The sequence below is a fragment of the Pelodiscus sinensis genome, chromosome 19 (assembly GCF_049634645.1).
Source record: "Pelodiscus sinensis isolate JC-2024 chromosome 19, ASM4963464v1, whole genome shotgun sequence".
Classification (NCBI taxonomy): Eukaryota; Metazoa; Chordata; order Testudines; family Trionychidae; genus Pelodiscus; species Pelodiscus sinensis.
In genome coordinates, this window is record NC_134729.1 from 7,091,327 (window position 1) to 7,113,755 (window position 22,429).

General features: G+C 57.1%; 1 protein-coding gene across 2 annotated transcripts in view; it reads left to right on the plus strand.

Annotated features, from left to right (window-relative positions):
* The first annotated feature begins 8,268 nt into the window (after positions 1–8,268).
* Positions 8,269–22,429, plus strand: part of PDE1B (phosphodiesterase 1B) — a 136,302-nt gene continuing 122,141 nt past the window's right edge. The window contains exons 1-3 of one of the 2 annotated variants that reach the window (XM_006131134.4): positions 8,269–8,337; positions 11,053–11,131; positions 11,852–11,988. In XM_006131134.4, coding sequence (XP_006131196.2) covers positions 11,864–11,988 — 125 coding nt within the window. In that variant the 5' untranslated portion in view covers positions 8,269–8,337; positions 11,053–11,131; positions 11,852–11,863. Of the gene's footprint in view, positions 8,338–11,052; positions 11,132–11,570; positions 11,749–11,851; positions 11,989–22,429 lie in introns of those variants that run through there. The other variant, XM_075902082.1, reaches the window with a different exon arrangement.

A 22,429-nucleotide genomic window follows, 5' to 3' on the forward strand; every position in this document is an offset into this window, starting at 1 on the left:
TGCAAGATGCACAGAGCTTTGCATCACTCGCATCCCTCCCCAGGCCCTGAGAGAGAGCTCTGGGCAGCTCGGAATCGTGGCCTTCCCCCAGCAGACGGTGGCCCAGTAACACCTATGTTGTCTCTCCCCTTGCTGCTCTCTTCAGTCCCCTGAGTCCAGGCTCTTTCTTGAGGCTCCGTGTTATTTTGGTCGTCCATATTTGCGCCTCCTCTACTCGGCTCTATCTCTCTTGGGAGGCGGCGCCCAGCGTGTTCCAAGGAGGGGCAGCCCTCCCATCTGTCCCACGGCATGACACTGTTTGCACGGTTCTCCAGCCCGTCCCCTCGGCAGCCTCACGCCTTGGTTGCTGGTCTGGCTCTGGCTGCGCACTGAGGAGCTGCCTTTGCTGAGCTGAGAGATGACAGGCCATTTCTGACCCGGCAACGTCTCTGAGCTAATCCAACTGGTCCTGCCAACGCTCTGTCCCTCGCATGGCTCTGCTGCCTGCTGTCGGCTCGGGAGGCCCTTTGAATACCAGCCAGCTGTAGCTGGCCTACTTAGATAGAAAAACCTTTCCGAAATGATTGTCTAGCTCTCTTAGCTACTTATCTGCCCCTGTCACCATGGCATCCGAGCACCTCACAGTCTCTGATGGTACCCTTCCTCTATCTGCAGGCAGGCCAGCACTTCCCGCCTGTTCTCTCTGACAGCACAACTCAGAGAAACAAGGGGACATGCCCATGGTCACCCAGGCAGTCTGTGTCGGAGCTGGGAATTGATGCCGGGGCTGTGGAGCTCGCCCCAGGCCCCTCAACATGCTGCCTCACCTTGTCGTGTTATGCAGACTACTCTGTGTATCACACGGGGCACTAGCTAGCAACATCTGATGCAGCACACCAACAGCCAGGAGACTCGGCTGTGAATTTATCTGGGCACTTCCCTGTAAGACACAACGCCGTGTACAAAGCTCACAGCACTGAGAGTCAGCTAGTTCCCTGCTCTAGCAGACAGTGGGTCCCCCCACTCTTCAGCTAATATAGTCATGGACTTGAAGTCTAGTGCAGTGTTCACAGGAGAGATCCCAGTGCCACCCAGCTCATTAGCAGAGAATCCACAGCTGGGTTTTGTGTTTCTCTACTAGTGGTGCACATCTGCACATATATTGGTGCAAGTAAAATTTATTCCATACATGGATGGCGATTAGAGGGAACATTGATCTAGTGTGGCCTCCTCCTGCAAAACACGGATGGAGAGACAAGCAGAGGCTCCTATCTTGGGAGCTCATGTCATTGCATCAGGTGGGACCTGAACCTATTCTTGCCTCCCCCTCCCCACCCCCAGCTAAAATAGTCGCCCTTCACTCCACCACACAGACTGAGGCCAGCTCACTACTTGGTATTGGGTGTTTTCTGAAAGTCCCAGATCCCGGACTCTGGGGATTACAAGGGACCCTCGGCTTTTAATTTGTGTAAAAATAGGTGGCTAGCCCCAAAGGCTGGGAGAAAAGCTGGAGAAGGCAGCTCCCAAAGACACAAAGAGGCAAATAAACAATCCCCCAGGTGGGATTTTTTAACATCTCATGCTTTCTGATGCCCTCTCCTGAGGGGCGGCTGGCCCAGGGGGTTCGCTCCACCCAGGGGCTCAGAGAAGAACTTCCAGACCAATTTGGGGGGTGGCCTAAGCTTCCTTGGCTTGCCTCAACTGAGGGGCCTGGGCGAGGTGGCCCCCGAGGTCCCTTCCAGCCCCACCGTCTATGAGTCTAGGAGGGCTGGAAAACCTGCCTTAGGGCGAGAGACAACGGAAGTCGCATCCACTTACACTACCCCAATGGCTGGGCAGGAGGTGCCTTGCTCATAGTCCATGAGGACACACACAGGGCAGCCTTTCTCAAAGCAGCAGGCTCTTTCATCTCTCCAAGGCCGAACAAAACCCAATGGCTGGCAGTGAAGACCCATCGTTCAGGCTGGAACTAAAGTTCAAGTTTTTAACAATGAGGATCATTGACTGTAGGAACCATCACTTGGATCCAGACCGGCTGGGCGGCTTTTTCAGAGCTACCCCCAGCTCAGTGACTCTGAGCCTTCCCTGTCAGGAGGCTGATTTGTCTTGTGTACCCCAAGTTGTGTACACCTGCCTGCCAATCAGACAGAAAACCCCCGAGCGCCCCAGGCCACGACCACTTTGTCTGCATGACAGTTTGGCTCCTATGGACTCTGCTGCTTTCTATGCAGCCTGTTGTAAAACGAGAGACCTCCACGAGGTGGAACGAGGTGTACAGATAGATCGGAATGGCTACATAGTTCGAACTATCTAGCCCGTGCTGCGTGTAGCCGCACGGCACGGGGTTCGAACAAGCCGGCTTTTAAAAATGGCGGAGCCAGCTTTATGCTAATGAAGCCCGGGAAATTCAAATCCCGGGCTTCATTAGCAAGTTCGGTATGCATACATTACCCCCCTAGTTCGAACTAGGGGGGTAGTGTAGACATACCCCCAGACTTTACCAATGTACATTGCAAAAGAGCCACAGTGATATGTCAGCAGCCCCCCTCAGATCTCCCCTTGGCCCCCAGCACCTCTCGCTTGCTGGCGGCCATGCCACCTAGCACCTTCCTCTCCCTCCCCTGCCCCGTGCCTCCCACCCGCTTGACTTTCTGCACCTCCAGGTGTGTCTGCGGGTGGCCCTGAGGGTGCTCCCTGGCACGTAGAAACACTTGTGCTACTTCTCTCTGGCCAGCAGGCTAATACAGGCGTGTGCCGCAGCCACACAGCGGGGCCCTGGGTTCTGCCGCGAGTGCAGGTGGCAGGGACCCAGCGCAGCTGTTTTCTGTAGCTCTTCCTATGGGAATGTGACCCGGGCACTTGGAACATTGTAACACAGATGGGACCTCAGCTGGGAGGTGGCTCCTCCTGCAGCCCCGGTATCCCCACTGGGTTGTTGGCTCACTGCTGGCCATGGACTGGGCACCATTTTTGCAGGGCCTGGGATTTCTATGGAAGTGCCTTTTCCCACTGGTGAGCAAGTGAGCCTACAGCCCGGGCCTGCCAGTCTGCAGGGGCAGGAGCATCCGCCCAGAGATTCCCTGTCCCACAGCGAGAATTCAACAGCAATAGTTCCAGTTTCCACTTCAGTTAAGTTGGTATTCACACCTTGCCACAGCTAAGTCACTGCCCTGCCCCTCCTTCCCACCCCCTTCCTTCTGCCCTCTCACCTGCCCTGCCCTTCCCCTCCCCCCTTCTCCTTTGCTCTCTGTCACCCTTCCCCCCCTACAGTCACTGCCAATCTGACCTGGGGAAAAATTCTTTGTGAGGATGCAGCCTGGGTACCACTGAGCTCTAACTTGGCTCCCTCATGCTGTGATGTTGTGACAAGCTGCAACCCCACCCAGGTCCTGTGCATACACAGACATCCACAGGCAGGGCCTCGGGTGCCAGGTGTCTGGCTTGCAACCAGAATGCCTGGTCAAAAATGGACCCTGGCAGCTCTGGTCAGGACTGCTAAATGGGCTACTAAAAGTCTGGTTGGAGCTGGCTCAGCAGGGCTAAGGCAGGCTCCCTGCCTACCCTGGCTCTGTGAGGCTCCTGGAAGTGGCCTGCATGTCCCTGCAGCCCCTACATGCATGGGCAGCCAGGAAGGCTCAGCATGCTGCCCCCCAAGTGCCAGCACCACAGCTCCCATTGGCCAGGAATTGTGGCCAATGAGAGCTGTAGGGACAGCATGAGCAGTGGGATGGAGTGAGCAGGGTGGGTGGAGCCTCATAGAAAGGGCGGGGCCTTGGAGAAGGGGTAGGGCAGGGACAGAGCAAGGTGTTTGGTTTTGTGCAGTTACAAAGTCGGCAGCCTGGGCAGGGACACACTCAGCTCAGCTACATGAACACTTCTCCCACCCGCCTATGAACCAAGACAAAGGCTACGGCCAATTCCTCCCAGAGCCCCAGTCTCCAAACTCTGAGCTGAACTGTCCTGGCCGGTGTCAGTTTATAACCCCGTCCATCCCTCCCTCAATGTGGAGAACTCAGACACCAGCTTTTGTATGCTGAGCAGTTGCCCTAAGCACTTAAAGCAAACACAGTGCTTTAGGTAAAACAGAAAGAGATGTATTAACTACAGGAAGCTAGATGTGAAGTGGTTCTAAGTGGGAGGCATAAAAGGACAGAGAAGATTTTCAGAGAAAATGAAAATAAGCACCCAGTCTATAGGCTGTAAACTAAATAAGAATGAATCAAGCACTAGTCAGCCCCCCCGCCGCCCCACTGGATGCTACAGACCTTCATGTACAAGACTTCCCTCCTGATGTCTGGACCTGTCTCTTCAGATGACCTTCATCTTCTTGGCATGCCAGTTGCTTCCAGTGTGGATGGTGGAGGAGACTGGCTTAGATCTTCTTAATTGCCCCTTTGGCACATGACCCTGGCACACACTAGCCCAGGCATGTCCTGCTGGGCTTTGCTGAGTCACAGTGATGGAGCAATTCCCGTTGTGTGGTGCCCACATAGTGGAGACAAACAGCTGATTAATGGGTGGTGAGTTCAACACCCCCCCGGACACGGATCCTTTGTATGTCACTAGCTGCCTTATAACATATTTCATGAACAACCAGACAGCACCAACTCCGAACGTCCTACACACTGCTGATGTGTGCGTTTGGACAGGCTGGCGGGTCTCACCTTTCGTGTGATTCCTCACATGGCCTGCTTGGTATGAAATCTCACAACCACTCGTGAATAATGTGTGTGTGTGGAGGGGGGGGGGTTACACGGCATTGTTGTGGGTTACAGAGTGCCATAGCCTTCCGGCCCCACACGTGGCAATGGCACACGTGAGCAAGAACCGGGCAGCCAAGCGCCGCGGCAGAAGAACGCTCGGTGTCATCTCAGAGCTCTGGCCCTCCCTGCCCAGTGCCACCCCCTCCAGCCATGGCCATCCCCGATGCTTCAGAGGAAGGAGATGAAAAAATCCCACCCTGAATACATTGGGGATTCCTTCCTGACCTCTGCAGGTGGCCAGCCAAAGCCCTGAAGCATGAATGGTAGGAACATAAGCCATAAACCAGCCGGGAGCCCTGCCCCACTCCAGGAGCAGCAATCCTGTCCTACAGATTGTGACGTAGTGCGCGGGGGGGGGGGGAGGGGGGCTGTACACTCTTGTGGCCCTGGATCCATTCTGGTTTGGCATTCACTGGTTGCTGCGTTGTGTTGTGTGTGACGCCTACTGGCCGATGCAGAGACTCTGTGTGTGTGTGTGTGTGTGTGTGCGTGTGTGTGTGTGTGCGCGCACGCTCTCTCTCTCTCTCTGTGTGCGCACGCTGAGGGACCAGTTGCTGGGGGTTGGGGCAGTCTTAGCTGGGGGAAGCATGAAGGAAGCAGACTAAGTCCAAGATGGGCCTGCAGACCCCTTCCTCCCGACAGGGCTAAGGCTGTCCGCCCTGGCTCCCTCCTCAGCATCGAGCCTGTGCTGTATCTCAGAGAAGCAATAAACCCGTTTTACTCCACTGGCTGGGGGAGAGTCAGCTCTGGCTGCGGACGGGGGTGCAGGGTGGGAGGGGCCCCGACGCGCCCCCACACAGCCACCCTCACAAATGTGTCTGGCTCTCTCCACACTCGCGACGCGGTTTGCTGCGCGGCAGAGACCGCCATGCCCTGCAGTGGCTTGGGAGGCCTCGCTGAGGTCAGCTGACATATCCGTGGGCTGGGGGACTCGAAGGCCAGCGCTGAGCAGTGTGGCACTGGCAGACAAGCACGGGCTTGGGGGACAACAGGAGCAAAGTGGATTTCCTGCGAAATATCTGGGAGGCGGTGAATGAAAATTCCCTCCCTCCCTTCCTGCCCCAGCTCGGGCGCTGGTCTTGCAAAACCTGGCTGGGACTCTGACCAGGAGAGGAGTCCTGTCTGTCGGTGCCCACCAGGGGAAACTCTTCCTCGCCACTGGCTACAGGCCCCACAGGCTCCTTCCTGCAGGCTGCCGACAGACACACCCCACCTCAATGCCCCAAGTGCCGCTCCCTCTACCTCCCAGACTGCCACACTGTACACACAGCCGCTGTCTCTGTGGAAACAGCCTCCCCTCCACCGGTTGACTGGTTTCACCTCAGTCACTCCCTGCCCAGCACGGGGCAGGTGGGTTAGAGGAAAGCCAAACAGCAGCATATTGGGCAGAGCTGGAGATAAGATTCAAACAGAAGCAAGTGAGAGGACTTGGAAACAAGAGGTAACCCCCCCTCCCTTGCAACCTGTACCCTGTGCATCTTCACAGGTACCCTTCCTGGCTTCTCTTGCACTTGCTGGCTTGTGCAGCACTTATCCAGGTCAGAGACTGGGGACCCCCTTTGCATCCCCATTGACTGAGTCACTGGTTTGGGCCTTTTCTCCTCCTTGTACAGTCGCACGCTCTTAGCCAAAGGGCCCCTCTCCCCTCCCTCCCCGGGTTTCCTATTGTCAATGGCCAGCCTGCGCCCAGGGCAGACAGTAAACACTGCCTGTCTCCAGGGCGGCTCATTGTTCTCACCTTGCCTGGGCCAGTTCCGCTGGCTCGCCCTCCTCAGGTGACAGGTTCCACTCCCAGCCCATTGGGAGCTAAACACCCACAGGTCACCTAGCTCTAAAATCGCTTCCTGTGCAAACAGCTGGCAACAGCCCTGACAATCAGGCAGCTCTGGCTTCTGGCAGAGCCTCCCATCCCGCCTGGGTGAAGTACTGAGCAGTGAGTTGGCCCAAGGAAAATCCACCTGCCAGGACTGTCTGTGTTCCCCGGTAGGGATGTTAAGGACTAGTTGACTAGTCAGTTCCTCCCCCTCCTTGCTGCCTCTATGATATAGAGGCAGCAAAGGGGGGGAGAGGGGTACTTCAAAGCGGCAGCACCGCACAGCTGAACTGGGGATCAGCTGTGTGATGCTGCCCCTTTAAAACGCCAAAGTGTCATGGAGCCCAGGGTCAGCTGGGGACTCCCCAGCTAGCCCCGGGTTCTGCACAGCATTTCCCCAGAACTCCCAGGAGTCCCCTGCTGACCCTGGGCTCCATGGCTTTGAAATGCACTAGAGCCCTCGCTGGGGACTCTTGTACATTTCAAAGCAGGGGCTGTATGCGGAGTTCCACATTCCTCCTTTGAAATGGACAAGAGCCCCAGCAGGAAGTCATTCAAAGGAGGAACGTGGAAGTGCCTATCGATTAGTCGATGGAAATTCCGCTGACTACTTGACTAGTCAATTAACTTCCTTTTTAACATCCCTTTTCCCAGGCTGTGCCCAGAAGAGCTGTGGAAAGTCTCACTGGAGGAGGGGCCTTGCTCCACCAAACACCTCTTCCGGGAATCTGACTGACCCATCAATGGGCGGCGTTGTGCCACACTTGTAAGCCCAGGAAAACCTTGCATGGGGTTTACATGCCTGGCTCTGAGCAGAGCCCTGGCTGGAGCTGTGCTTCATGTGTGTCCTCTGTCATGCTTTCCCCTGGAGCATCAAGGTGCTTGCTTCGAAAGAGCAGATGCTCCGATAACTGGGGCTGTTACAGCAGGTGACAGCAAAGTGCAGACATGGGCTGCTTAGATCTCCTGAGTTCCCTGGGGCCATGTCCTGCTGCCACCAGCCCTGTGGGGGAGCCTGATTTCCCCTGGGGCTTGCAGGACTGACAGCGCCTTGCTGTCTCACATGCAGAGCCCTTTCCTTCTGGCTCTGCCTTGGTTTCCTGATGTGCAGGTAGCTGGTTGTCCGAAGCCCAATACCCCTCAGACTGAGGTTTCGGAGCTGGGCTGGGGTCTGTCCTGTGACCACTAACCAGCATGTGGGAACCGAGGCTTGCCCTGTGGGAGGCATCGTTCTGTGCACTACGAGAGCAGGAATATTGTCCTTACACTGACCACACAGAACAGAAAAATAGCCCTTGTCCAAGGAGACATTGGTGCTGCATGAGGGCACCTGGGAGTCTGGGGGTCACTTGTTCCCCTCGGTTTTAACTGCTGAAGCCAGGTGCTCTGACTTTGCCTCCGGTCGCTTCTGGACCTCACCTAGGCTACTTTGGCTCTGCTTCTGTGCCGCCGGCGGAGGGAGGCGAGGTTGGCAGAGCAAGCTGCCACTGTTAATAATGTCCCTGCACAAGCATGGAAGTGACCATGCTAATTTCAAGCTCCATTAGAAATGAGTTTTGCCTGTGAGGGGAGGCGGAGAGTTAGAAGCGGGGGGGAGGGAGGGGGGTTAGGAGCCAGCTCTGAGGAAACAGCCACAGCGTGTAGGATGTTGTCGGCTGGGCTGTTGTTGGTGCTCTGGCTCCAGGCTAGGAGACAGACCAGGCAGCTAAGGAAGTGTCTTTCCTGCACAAACTCCTGGCGTGGGAGGGACCAGCTTTCAAAGGACACAGGGCTCTTCTTCAGGTCTGTGGAATGAATGTTGGTCTCCCCTTTGGTTGCAGGCTTGTGACGAAGCGAAGGCGGGGGTGGGGGGACAGGCTGACAGAGCACTGGTGGGGAAGGACGTTTGCTCAGTGTTTTTGGCACTTTTCTGAGCTGTGGGAGACCCACTTCAATCCCCCCAATGAGTTGGAAAAGGGATTTGCATTTGGGTCGCCTGTGGCAGGAGAGGGACTTAGCCACTGGGCTGGGGATAGCAGGGCATGGAGCCATCTCCGACTCTCCTCTAGTTCACTTTCCAGCAAAGGAGCCGGGATGTACGTTTGGGTGTCCCGTGTCCTAGGGGAGGGACTCAGCCCCCAGACGATGGAGCCCTTCTGTCTTTCTTTGGCCCTGTGACTCTGCCTTGCAACTGTCAGTCCTGATGGATCACAGGCTGAGAATAGTTGAGGCTGAGTTGTCTCCACTGCCCGAGGCCCTGCCGTGGCTTGGAAATGATTAGCTGAGAGGTACCCAGCTGTTCCCAGAAATGTATCCCTACTTCATGCTGCAGTGGGAGGTGCATCCCCCTGCCTCCAAACTGCTGCCAATCTGACCTGGGGAAATTTCCTTCCCAAGCCCATCAGTGTGTGAGCATGACCCAGAGGCCAGGTGCCTGTACTACGGGAGAGCTGATTCACCTCTGCTCCAGGCAGGAAGGACAGGGAAGTGCGGGAGGGCACGGCAAGGTGGCGTCTTTGCTCCTCTGCCGTTCTGGCCTGTGCTCAGGGCTGCTCTGACTTCCCCTTGACTGGGGCTGAGCCGACAGCCATGGGAGCCGAAGCACAGTCATACTCCAGCCACGCCTCCTGCTCTTGGGCTGTGCCCTGCTCCCAGTGAGAGCTACCTGAGGTGGTGTCGAGTCCTTACGCTCCACAGGGAAGCACATGGGGGGCCAGATCTGCCAGCTCCAAGGCCCATTGATGCCAGCCAAGCAGCTGTGATGCCACAGACTGAACTTTGCTCCCCCACATTGGCTTGGCTGGGCTGCCTCAGGTCCGGGTCTGGCACTGGGGCTGAAGCCCCCGAACTTGGTCACAGACGCCTAACCAGCCATTCCAGAAAAGACCATTCAAAATGGTGGCAGAGCCCTGTTGAGCCCACAGCTAGAACTCCCTTGGGCACGGGGCTCCTCCCGGGTCGGCTCATTAGCCACGCGCTGGCTAGCCCAATGGCTCCAGCTGTGTGATGCACAGCTCTGCGTTGTGCTGGGGAATTGTCTGTCTGCAATGTCTCACACGGGGACTCGCTGACACGGATGCTGCTCCTGAGAACATGCAAAAGGGAAACTGGAAACAGCAGAGGCACACGGGGCATGAGGTAAACTGAATGGAAACACCTTCCCAGAGACACCTGGAAATAGACCCAAGTCCACAGCGTGGAGCAAAGTGGGGTATAGGCACTGCCTGAGGGGATTGCCACAGGCTCCATCTACCCCAGGATCCTGTCTCCGGCAGTGCCCAGCATCCAAGGCTGCAAAGGAAGGTGCAAAAACTCCTGAAAGGCAATTCTGGAACCATTTTCCCTTTGGCCCCATTGGCGAGAGGTTGGCTTGTGTGCGGGGTGTGGCGGAGCCACTGAACCACAGAAGCACTGTGACTGGATGCAGCGGGAGCGCTCGGCTCTCACACTGAACCTAGTGTGTGATGAGCAGACCCCTCACTTCCTGTGCCCTGGGTTTACGTGTGTGTCACTTCAGTAGCACCGTCTGGAAAAAACCTGCATGGATAGAAACCGGAGGAATCTGGTGACCCTCTGTGTGGGCCACAAGAACACAGTCTCGTGGGCCACACGCAGAACCCCAATGGGCTGCAAGATGCCCATCGCTGCTGTAGTGGTTTTGCTACTGTGCCACCTTCGAGCCGACTTCACTCCCCTGACTTGGCATGTAAGTGGCACCGCATGGTGTTAACTTACAATCTTAATTTCCATGTGGGCTGACAGAGACAGGTGAATAATCTTCCTCTGTCTGGCAGAACCCTGAAGCCTGTATCATTAACACACATACCTACCTACCTACCTCCTGGCAAAGTAGCTGTGTGCACATGCTGCTAATGCCCAGGCTGTTATCTGAGATTGTGGGTACCAGAATGAGGGGCAGGGGAGGTCTTGTCACCCCTGAGGGGCTCTTTGAGTGTGTGACCCTCTAGTGGAAACTGCCCTGGCTAATTTAAGTGCAGAAGATGGGATTATCTGTATCAGTGGCAAACCAGGTCCTGAGCTCTTGGCCTGAGTCCTGTGGCAGGGAGCTCCTGCAGGCTCTGTGCCAAAGGAGTTCCCTTTGCCTGGTGTGTGTTTTCTGCCTTTCCCCTGCCCCCAGCGCCTGCTTGTCCTAACCCAGGTGGGTGCAATTCACCTTCGCTAATCCCTCCTTAGGTTAGACCCCAGGCATTTGCTGTCTTCTTTGCCCCCTCGCTAAACCAGACATCCCCCTTTTCCCAGTCTCTTCCCATAGCAGCGCTCTCTTTGGCTTCTCCTTCCCATGCCCACTGGCTGAACAGAACCCAAATGCGCTGCTGCCCTTTCTGGGGAGAGAGGGGCCTTGTGTCACCTTCCCTTCTCCAGCCTGGCCGAAAGGGCCGCAGTGAGTTCCTGAGCACGTGCCAATGCTCCCCAGAGCCCCGCTGGAGAGCTGGGGGGGGGGGGGGGGGCGCAGGGTGAGGCAGGGATAAGAGGCCCATGGGACTTGCTCTCTTGCAGATTCTGCTTTCCGCGGGGAAGAAGTCGGCAGTGAAGTCAGCACCTCAGGCTACGCGCTGGAGCTACGACCTGTGGGGAGGTGGGTTCGAGACCCGAGCTGTGGCAGGGCTCAGCTCCACCCAACCCCCGGCTGAGGCCTTCGCACCCCCACGTGCGCCTGACGCCAGCCCTCTAGGGAGGCACCTGCCCATGGCCCCGATCCGAGACGGGGAAAGCCCAGCCCCGCACCCTACGCTGGCCCCACGCGTGTAAAGTTACCGGGGAGGGGCCAGCGCCGGCCGCAAGCAGCAGACGCGCCCGGGAGCCATGCAGCAGGTTCGGGGGTAAACGCGCTTTCCCGAGCCTGGCACCTGGGGCCCCCGGATGCCATTTTAGCTCCATCTCCCGGCGCCGGGCTGGCGAAGCGGCGGCAGAAGGGAAGGCGCCGGGGCTGGGCCGGGCATGGGGGTGCCCTGGCGCTGCCAGAGGCTGAGCGAGCGGCATCTCCGGCGGGGGAGGCGCTCCAGCGGGCGGGGCGGGGCGGGGGAGCCCGGCTGGCGGAGGGGGGGCTCGCCAGGCGCTCCGGAGGGAGGCCATTACCAGGCGAGCGGGGAGGGACCGCGGCGCGCACGTTCCGGGCGCCGCTTCCCCGGCCCCTGCGCAGGCACCTGGCTGCGGGATCGTCAGGGCTGAGCGCGGCAGGCGCCCACCGGCCGGGTAAGTGGCAGCCGCAGGGGCCACCGGCGCGGGGCGCGGGGAGCCGGGGCGGGGGGCGGCAGCTGCCCGCCGGCGCTCACGGTCTCTCTCCCCCGCGCTGCAGAAGGAGCAAGAGATGGACGCGCCGCAGAGCCCCCCGCAGCTGGACCGGGACCTGCTGGAGTCGCCCGAGGGCTGCCCGTCCCCGCTGGAGCTCAAGTCCGCCCCCAGCAAGAAGATGTGGGTCAAGCTCCGGGCGCTGTGAGTAATCCCGGCCTGGCAGAGCGGGGACCCCTTCCCTCAGCCTGCCCCCACTGCCTGGGGGACCCCTTCCCTCAGCCTGCCCCCACTGCCTGGGGGACCCCTTCCCTCAGCCTGCTCCCACTGCCTGGGGGACCCCTTCCCTCAGCCTGCCCCCACTGCCTGGGGGACCCCTTCCCTCTGCCTGCCCCCACTGCCTGGGGGATCCCTTCCCTCAGCCTGCCCCCACTGCCTGGGGGATCCCTTCCCTCAGCCTGCCCCCACTGCCTGGGGGACCCCTTCCCTCAGCCTGCCCCCACTGCCTGGGGGACCCCTTCCCTCAGCCTGCTCCCACTGCCTGGGGGATCCCTTCCCTCAGCCTGCTCCCACTGCCTGGGGGATCCCTTCCCTCAGCCTGCCCCCTCTGCCTGGGGGATCCCTTCCCTCAGCCTGCCCCCACTGCCTGGGGGATCCCTTCCCTCAGCCTGCCCCCTCTGCCTGGGGGATCCCTTCCCTCAGCCTGCCCCCACTGCTCTGGGGGACCCCTTCCCTCAGCCTGCCCCCACTGCCTGGGGGACCCCTTCCCTCAGCCTGCCCCCACTGCCTGGGGGATCCCTTCCCTCAGCCTGCCCCCACTGCTCTGGGGGACCCCTTCCCTCAGCCTGCCCCCACTGCTCTGGGGGACCCCTTCCCTCAGCCTGCCCCCTCTGCCTGGGGGATCCCTTCCCTCAGCCTGCCCCCACTGCCTGGGGGACCCCTTCCCTCAGCCTGCCCCCACTGCCTGGGGGATCCCTTCCCTCAGCCTGCCCCCACTGCTCTGGGGGCCCTTCCCTCTGCCTGCCCCACACTGCCCTCCAGAAACTCCTTCCCCCTGCCTGCCCCCATTGCCTCAGGGACCCCTTCCCTCTGCCTGGACCCCTGACCTCCCCCCCCCGCCCGGGAGACACCTTTCCCTCTGCCCAGTGTCACCTGCATCCCTTTGCCTCATGCCCCCATCTCCCTTCACCCTCTGTATCCCCCTCTTGCTCCTTCCTTGGCTTCCCAGTGCCTCAGGGACTCCTGTCCACTTTCCCTTCCCTCTGGGGTTTCTGGGCCCCACCAACCCTCCGTGCACCCAGCCTTCCTCCCCCCACACCTGGTGCCCACCCTACAGTTTATTTTGGGGGTGGGTTTTTTGGAGGAGCGGAAGGTTTGTCTTCTTCCCTAATGTAAGGGCACCTGTGAACATGGGGTGTATGGGGGGGTGCTGCAATAAACTGAGCTGTGTGTGTTTGGAGGGGGAGGGGAGAGGGCACTGGCACGGCTGTGTTCGGCAGTGTGCGAGCTGACAGACACAAGGGGCAATGCCACTGCCTGATTGATTGCAGAGCCATGTGCTTTGCCCGGTCTATTGAGTCAGTGCATCCAGTTCTCTATTGTCAGCTGATGCCGAGCCCTAAATTCCAAGGCTAATTATGATGCGGCTCCTGTGCAATTAACCGCCCTTGCCGAAAAGCCTTGTGCCCGCCTGGGCAGCCCGTGCCAAGGGGTCTGAGCACCCTGGAAAGCCCAGCTCTGCTTGGGTGCAGCGCTGTGTGTGTGAGGCTCAAGCATGAGGTGTTCTTGTCATTCATCAGCTGAGCAAATAGATCATTTTTGCCTGATGCAGCAAGCGCGCTGTGGTGAGGTAGAGCTATGTCCTTAATGAGCGGAGCAGCATGTTAGCCCCTGTATGAAAGAGGCGAACGCCCGGGAGAGCTTAAGAGATGCAGCATGTTGTCTGTCTCCAGCCCGCTGCACACCTGAGAGAGCGCACACACTTCCTGCATGGACCGAGCGCCCGGCTTTCTTGGGATTTAAATGCATGAAAAATAGTAAAAGGCAGGATAAAAATACATGGGTTGGGAAGGGTGAGTGAACAGTAAGGCTAGAAAAGCCCAGGGCAAAGCAGGAATTTCCTGTTCCCATAGGAGACCCGGGGAGACTCTGAAATGTCCGTGGGTGCAGAATGCTTGGCTGTGTGAGATGAAGCAGACAGTTGAGCCGGAAGCGTGTTGGCCGTTGCCTGTGCTCCGGAGTGATTAGTGACATCCCACAAGTCCTGGGTACCCTCGTTGAGCAGCTCAGCCCTGCCCTGAGCATCACAGGACAGGGCTGCTTCAAGTGGGGTCGTGGCCAGAGTTTGTTTTACGACACCCTGAGCCTCTTTCTGTTCCATGGTGCTCAGGGTCCACCATCTAAAGGGGGCAGCTGCGGAGGGAGCTGGTGAAATGGGAGGGAAAGAGGGGCTGCCTGTGGCTGGTTTCCCAGGCAGGGGTGCTGCGTTCAGGCTGTGTGTTACTTGTGAGTGTCTGGGTAACTGACACTGGTCGTGGACCCTGCATTTTTAGCACCCTGGCTGCTCGCCTGAAGATGTGTCCCAGAAAGGGACGATTCTGTCTGTTTTTTAGGGTTACAAGCTTGTCGACACCATGTGGTATGTGACGTGGTGGGAATAAACTGTAGCTTGATAATCATTTGTCTGCATGTTTGGTGGCTATTTCCCGGGAATTCGCAGGCACTTGGGAAATCCGAAGAGAGGCCTGAATTACCACGTAAGGGGCACAGACTCTGGTGTCAGATCAGTGCTAGCCCCGGTCCTTACACCCTTCCATCTGCAGCCCAGTTATATTGGCACCAGCGCCTGGGTCTGCATGGGTGGGTCGGAGTTGCGGGTCCGGGCCAGTAATTGTAACAATTCCAACTTGCAATGGGTAGACGTAGTTAAGAGGTTCGGGAAATCTTTACCACAAGGTGACCTGTCGCTGCTGCAGGACTCCTGTAGCTAGTCCCTGTGCATTGTCACCGTTCAGAGAACGTAAGTAATTAAACCTGCCTGTGCTGTGGCTGATTGCTATTCATGACAAGGTTTTAAAATGTGTTGGAATTTCACTGTCCCAAGAGCCCTGTCTCGGGATATGCTTCCAATAAACAACTTGCCAGATGCAGGTTTCATTTCCTTTGGCATCCGTCACCTTCATGCGAGAGAGACAGCCTCCGGAGAGGGTCTCAGTAATTATAACACCTGTCAATGACCCTCACCCGGGCGGTGGTGTTCTCTCACTGTGAGACTGTAATCTGGGAAGAAGTTATCATTGGGATTGGAGAAACCGTATGGACAGTCTCCTGGAAACACACCTCCTCGTCCAGGGGTAGCCAACAGGTGGACTGTGGGCCAAGCCCAGAGGAGCAGCCATTTTTTAACAGACTCTGGAGTCTTTTATTTACTTATGATCGTGATGGCTATTCATGTTGTTGTTTTCTCGGGAGTCTGGATCTTGACTACACCTTGCCAAGGTCCAAATGTGTCGACAAAAAATAATTGATTGCCCCTGTCTTGGTCAGTTTCCCTCTTGGGACTTTCTCTCTCCTGCTGAGACTGTTTTGGATCTTGGCCCTAAGGTTAGGCTGCTCTGTTGCTGATGGTGTTTCATAGAGCCATGCTGCAGAGGGGGAAGGAAGCTCTTTTTCTCTTCAGGGGTCAGCCATGGTGGTCCCTTCTCTGCTCCATGGGGAGCACAGAGCTCAGCTTCCTGGAGAGGCTGCACCTAACCCCATCCCCTACAATGCAACCAGCTCTCAAAGCCGGTCTGGGCATGCACGTGTGTGTGTGTTTAAAATTCCCTGTATCCCTGCTAGCCAAGAACTTACATTGACTATCTGGAGGCTGTGAAAAATTCCTCCTGCTCCTGTATTCTCCAGGATGCAGAAATGAAGTGGAGGGGGGAAGAGAGAGTGTGTGTGTGTTTGTGTGTGTTGCTGTTTCACTGGGCTGCCCGACTCCCGGTGAGTAGGTCCCGTGTCTGAGGGTTCAAGGGGAACTTCTTTTGGGTGCAAATCACTGGGGTTCGGAGTCCCCTGAGATTGGGTTTGAATTAGGGATGTGAACCGGGAAACTGATTAAACGGTACCCGGGAGCAGCCTCCGGTCTGCCGCAGGGCTCCAGGAGCGCCTGGCACAGCGGAGGTAGGGTGGGCCCTCATTGGCAGCCCCCATGTGGCCAGGGGCCCGCGCTCCACGGCTTCACCGTTCAACCTAGTGTTTAACTGGTTCGCTGATTAGCCAAGATTTACACCCCTAGTTTGAAGTGAACTGGAGGCGACAAGTTTCTCCTCTAGTGCCGGGGACCGGTGGCTTCCTGTGCCGGGTTATTTAGTAGGGGCTGCGTTTCGGAGCAGGGCTCCTGTTTGTCCCCCCTGCTCGCGCTCTGGGCCATGCGTGTCCCAGCGCAGGTGACTCTCCCATGCTCCCTGGAGGCGGCGCCCCCTGTCTGAGCCCCCATTTCTCAGGGGCTGATGAACTGCTGGAAAAACCGGTCCCCTGGAGGCTGCCACGTGTTCTGTTGCTTCTCAGCCCCCAAGCAGAACAATAATTGTGGTTCGGAAAGTCTGACCCCATTTCATTTTTGCGCGCGGGGGGGGAGGGGGAGGGGACGGTGTTAAGACTAAGAGTGTCTTTCACTTTCTCAGGGCCCGGTTCTGCCCTGTGCCCCCAGCTGGTCTTTAAATGTGTCTCACCTTTGATTCTTCTCCCTCCTTTCCCCCGGCTTCTTTTGAAGCTAAATCTACCCAGGCCAGCCAGGGACCTCGAGCTCTCTTCTGCCGGGAGGATGGTCAGCAAGTGGGTGTCTGAGACCTTTCCTGGTTGTGCTGCTTGGGCCCAGGTTCTTGTCTCCCCTACCCCACAAGGAACTGGGCTGAACCCTGGCAGGGGGCTTACAGTAGGAGAGGGAGGGGGTGGTGTGTAAAGCAGAGGTGGCTTGGGAAAGGGGCCAGTTGTTCAGGGGCACAGCGGGGTGCCGCGTGGAGAGCCCTGCCAATCTGCGGATATCGGCTTTATACCCGCAGGCAGCCACAGCCGCGGCTGGAGATGCAGATCTCTGCAGCTCATTTTTGCGGCTGCAGATACATGCAGGGCCCCACCCGTGTGAACAGCTGGTTAATGGGCCCAGGTGTAGGCAGACTGAGACACTCTTGATGGGGCGGGGGCGAAGCACTCCAGTAGAGGCACCCCTAACTGAATTCCCTTATGGCTTGTGTTTTGTACGTGGAGCCAAGACAGTGTTTGAACCATCCCGGTAGCTCCAGGGGTCCTGAGGCAGCTTCCCAGTCCCAAGAGGGCTGCCTGCCACATTTGCGGTGCCCTTAGTCCCGGGCCAGACGGGAGTGGCTGCCCTGAGCTCTGTGGCCCCACGGCTCTGTGCTGCTTCCCTGTCGTGGCAGAGGCGGCTGGAAGGGAGCTGATCTAGTTGGTGCAGGTGCCTGGCCCTAGAGGCGCTCTCCTGGGTGCTCCTACCCTGTGGTGGGGAGGGTGTGGGGCTAGGCCAGTGTTGCTGAGAACAGAGGGCTTGTCCACCCAGGAGCAGAGCAGGGAGATCCCGCTCCGGGAGGGGCAGAGTGGGAGTGGTGTTCAGGTTGCAGTGGTGGGGGGTGAGAGATTTCCAGGTTCAGACTGATTTCAATGAATACGACGAAGGAGATGTTCAGGTCGGTCGCCTCTCGTAGAACGGGAGCCCAGCTGCTGGCTGGGATGCGGGGCCGAGGAACACAACTCGGAGTGCTAGGCAATCTCTCGCACAGCCGCTGCATGGTCACAGGGAGGGGAGCTAGCCTGCGAAATGTTTCACCAAGGGAGGTGGCAGATTCTCCCTCGCTTGGAGTCCCTTTCTGTAGGCTCTGCCCTGGCTCAGCCAGGCATCATGTGCCTCAAAGCAGGAATTACAAGGTGAAATCGTACGGCTTGTTCGGTGCAGCAGGTCGGACCAGACTAATAGATTTTAAGGCCAGAAGGGACCATTCTGATGATCTAGTCTGACTTCCAGAGAATCCCAGCCAGTGACTCCTGCCCCCAGCCACATCACAGGCTGGTCACAGTCATTGCTTGTAGCTTTAACATCGAGTCTCTCTCCCTTGTCTTACCCCCTCCCTAGCTATTAGCTGCATTGGCATGGCATTGCCCCCTGAAAGGGAAATGCCCGGGATTTAGTGACAGCATCTAACCAAGAGTCTGTTGTAATGAGCCTAGGGCATGGCAGCTTGTGTGCGCTCTGCTTCCCCTTAGCAAACAGAATTGGAGCCATGTGTCAAAAGCCCCGTACTGTCACAGCTGATGGAGAGTCTCCTTTAGCTTGGCGTGGGCTCCAGCAACAGGAGGCTCTGTAACGTGTCACAGGGCTGTTGTGTGTAGCACAGGGATGAACTGGGAAAGGTGAGGAAGCCATGAACTTCCTTTGGGCTTATTAATCATTCGGCAAAAGGACCTTAAGGTACATCATGGAGTCAGCTCAGTCAGTTGAGTTTGTGCTTCTAGAGGGCAAGGTAGTAGGTGTGATCCCAGCTGGTAACCTGAGGGGTTGTGGGCTTTGTGTCTGTATAATACCTGCTTTTAACACATTTAAAAAGCCCAAACAGCTGCTGGGTTTTCCCAGGTAACGTGCACTCAACCTGCCAGCTCTACTGAGTGGCGCCGTACTAAGCACTTTGCATGGGGATGTTTCTTGCTGCACTGGCTGTATCTTTCTACCCCACCAAAGCTCCTGAGAGCAGCCCCTACTGGCCTCAAGACAAGTTCAGTAATGTGCCTGGGGCGGGCGCCTCTTTCGGGGGAGCCAGCGTAGCACCGAGCCGTGGCACGGGCAGCTCCCATGGGGAGGAGGCATGCAAAGTCTGCAATGATTTCCCTGTTCTTTTAATTAGCGTATTGACAAATGTAACCGCCTCTTTAATCCCTGCTAGCCTGGCGAAGTCCCCGTCTGCAAGAGAGAGGATCCGTGCTGTCTTAATTAGCCTGGGCACAAGGAGACTAGCACCGGCTCTGCCCCCTGCTATTAGAAGGATGCAGCGGCTGGTCTGCAGAGGCAGGACTTGGCTGTAGTTACACTGTTGGGGGTTCTATGTCGGACACCCAGGCACCCTGTAGTTTCCAGACTCCTGCCTGGTCTCCCTGGATCCTGGCCTGGATTCGGCGGATGTGGATCAGGCTGGTGGCTGCTTTGCTTCCCAGGTCTGAGTCCTAACCATCCCCGTTGGGGCCTGGGGCCAGTTACCAAAGGCCTGGCCGTGCATTGGGAACAGCCTCTCCCCCCTCTGCCTGTGGCGATCGTCCCAGGAGCAGCCAGGCATGAGGCCTCTGCTAGCTGTGGAGTTAACTGTTCTCTGAGTGACCTACTTGTGGTGGTCCTGCCCTCGTGGCCTATGGACCAGGTGTTCCAAAGGGCTCAGCCAGGGGGCGGATTCCCCAGTGCTCTTTGGGAGCTGGTGGGCTATGGGCTCCCGGCCCTGCCTGTCAGTGTGGATTTCCAGGGGCACTGGTGCAGCTCCTGGGGCCGGAAGCGCTGCAGGTCTTCCAGAGCGCTGCCAGAGTCTTATTAACAAACGTCTGTCTCGCTCCGGGACTGTCGGATACACGGTGAGGCCCAGTCCCTGCCCCAAAGACCTATGGGATTACACAAAACATCTCAGCCTCGCTGGGTACCGGCTCCCCCCACCATGCTTTCACCTGTAGGTTCCTGAAACAGCAGAGGCCAAATGCTTTAAGTGCCAAGCAGGTCCTGTCACCTTGAGGTAATGCAGATCGCAGCCTCTAGGTGGCAGCATCCGTGAAATTCCCAAATCACGGATGGAGCCGAATTAGCGACCAGCCTTAGCCAAGAGTCACTGTCGTGTGAATTCCTGTCCTGTGGTGCTATTGGTTTTACATACCTAGCCTCGTCTCGCAGCCAGTAAGTGCGAGTTGAGAACTTCACTGGTTAATCCCATAGTAAAAGTGTCCGGACTGGCTCAGAACTTAGATCACAGGGGCTATGTCTACACTGCAAGGTTTTTGTGCAAAAATGGCTGTTTTTGCGCAAAAACCTGTGGAGCATCCACACCTCAAATGCGCTTTTGCGCAAGTAAATCAACAGTAAAATGGCAGAAGGGAGGGCTTTTGCCGGTGTAGGTAAACATCCTTCTATGAGGCATAACTCCCTTTTGCGCTACAGCTATTGCGCAAAAAGGCAAGTGTGGACGCTCCAGAGGGGTTTCTTGTGCAAGAAACCCCTATGGGGAAAAGCACAAGTGCTCTGATGACCATTCTGTGAATGGCCATCAGAGCTTTCTTGCTCAAGAGCGTCCATGCAGTGTGGATGCGCTCTTGAGCAAAAGCACATCGCTTTTGCAATGCGCTTTGAGGTGTGGACATGCTCTTGTGCAAGAAGTTTGTGCACAAAAGCTCTTGCGCAAAAGGCTTCTTGCGCAAGAAGCCTGCAGTGTAGACATAGCCACAGCGTTTTATCCCATCAGCAAAGAGCCGCAGCAGACACATGAAAGAGCCACTGGTGAGTTTCTGGCTTTGTCTACACTGGCAATTGAGGGACAAAACTTTTGTCATTAACAGGAACTTAACTCCCCCTTCCTCTCCCCCATGGCAAGTACACGTGTAAACAGTGCTTTGTCGGCAAGACAAAGCAAACCCCGCTCATGGGGTCTGGACGTTTTTTGTCAGCAAAAGTGCAGCCAAATCGTGTTTACACTGCCTGACTTCCAGTGAGGGGTCATGTCGCTGAAAGCTGCATAGTGTAGGCATACCCTGAGTATCGCTGTCCTACGTTAACTGTCCTGGGGTTGTTTTAAAAGTGGGGGTGGGGTGGGGGATGGCAAGTAGCCACTTGGTAGTTAAGGTTGCAACAATGGTTCTGTTGAAACCCGAATTGTGGCAGTTCTGTAAAATGCATCTGCGGAGATGGGTCTGGCAGCTGCTTGATGTGGAGTTTGTGATGCACGTTTGGGGGAATTGGGTTTCTGAGATTTCTCCCCCCTCCCCCGCCCTTCCAAGGCCAAACGTTACGTGTTTCAGTTTCTTGCTCCTCTCTTTGCAAGGTGGGGGTAGAACAGTGGCAAGTGGAACTGATCACTAAGAGCTAGATGGATTCATGGAGGTGAGGTCCAGCAATGGCTACTAGCCAGGATGGGTAGGAATAGTGTCCCAAGTTTCTGTTTCTCTGGAGGTGGGTGACAGGAGAGGGATCACATGATTATTCCCTGTTCTGTTCATTCTGGGGCACCTGGCATTGGCCGCTGTTGGAAACAGGACACTGGGCTAGATGGGCCTTTGGTCTGACCCAATGTGGCTGTTCTTATGTTCCAAACAAACCCCAATAAAGTGATTGGACTTTGGGTTTGCTGCTGCAGAGCCACGTGCAGGGAGCAACAGACTGAAAACTGCCTCCACAAAGTAGCCTGTTGCTTAGGAGAAGGTGCATTGGGCTGGGAGCCAGCAGAACCAGGAGTTCAAAACGCCTCTTCCGACAGCTGCTTCATTCCGCTCTGGGGGCGAGGGGAGCCCTGCCACGCCATCCCGCAGGGCGGAAATCTGGAGACGGGCACAAGGAGCACAGAGCACTCCTGTGCCTGCAGCCCTTGCTCCGGACTGAGCCACGTCTCTGGGCGACTGAGCGTTCATTTCACAGGCAAGATATGGAGTGGGGAGCAGAGACCTGTGGCCTGCCCGAAAGTCACATGAGCAATGAAAAGAACTGGACTGATAGCTCTGGTGTTAACTAAAATCTAGCCCGTAGTGACTGCTCAGAAGAGGCCAGGAATGGGAGGCTGGAAGTCAGCATCCTCAAAGTAGTGTGTGTGTGGGGAGCTAGGACAGCAGAGGCTGGGGGTCAGGATTGAGGGGCTCTGGCAGAGCTATGGGTGTGGGGAACCTAGGGCTGGATAGCAGGGGGCTTCCAGCTGAGGCTTGGGGGTGTCAGAACTATGTGCGGAGACCAGGGCTGTGTGTTGAGGTTGAGGGATACAGGCAGAGCTGTGGGGGGTCCAGGGCTGTGGGGGGTGGGTTGTGGGGAGTCCAGGGCTGCGGGGGGTGGGCACCGGCAGAGCTGTATGAGTGAAGCGTTCGCTGTAGCTACTAGCCTGGTTTGGCTGCAGCCCGTTGTGAGCTGAGGCACACCATAGCACGCCCCACCAGAGAGACAGCTATATATCTATATTTAAAGAGAGAAACTGAAGTTAACTGAGTGACAACACAGGCGGCTGGGAGGCAAATTATTTTTTCCTTTTAATCTTTGCATGAATTTCCGCGCTCGTGATCTGCACTTGCCTTTGAAACGAGAGGAGAATTTCTGATTGTGTTTCAGCATTTCCCGCCTACTGATCTAACATGAACTACAAAGCAGAGGCTGGTGCAGGAGCAGCCGTACAGGGGGGCTTAAATGCCTGGCTCTCGGGGGTGGGAAGAAATCTCTGGCTTGTACTGAAGCTAGAAAACTGTGCTGCTTTCCCCTAGGGAGGGGGGCACCTAGAGGAGACAAGCCGTTGGTATGTCAGGCCATGATCTTCTATTGGCCACCACCAAGGGGGTCGCTGTGGGGTTGCCTTGTCTGAGATCCTGTTGTCAGAACTGGAGGGGGGGGGGAGCGGAATACCAGCTGTTTACTGACACTTGCTCCCGTGTGTCT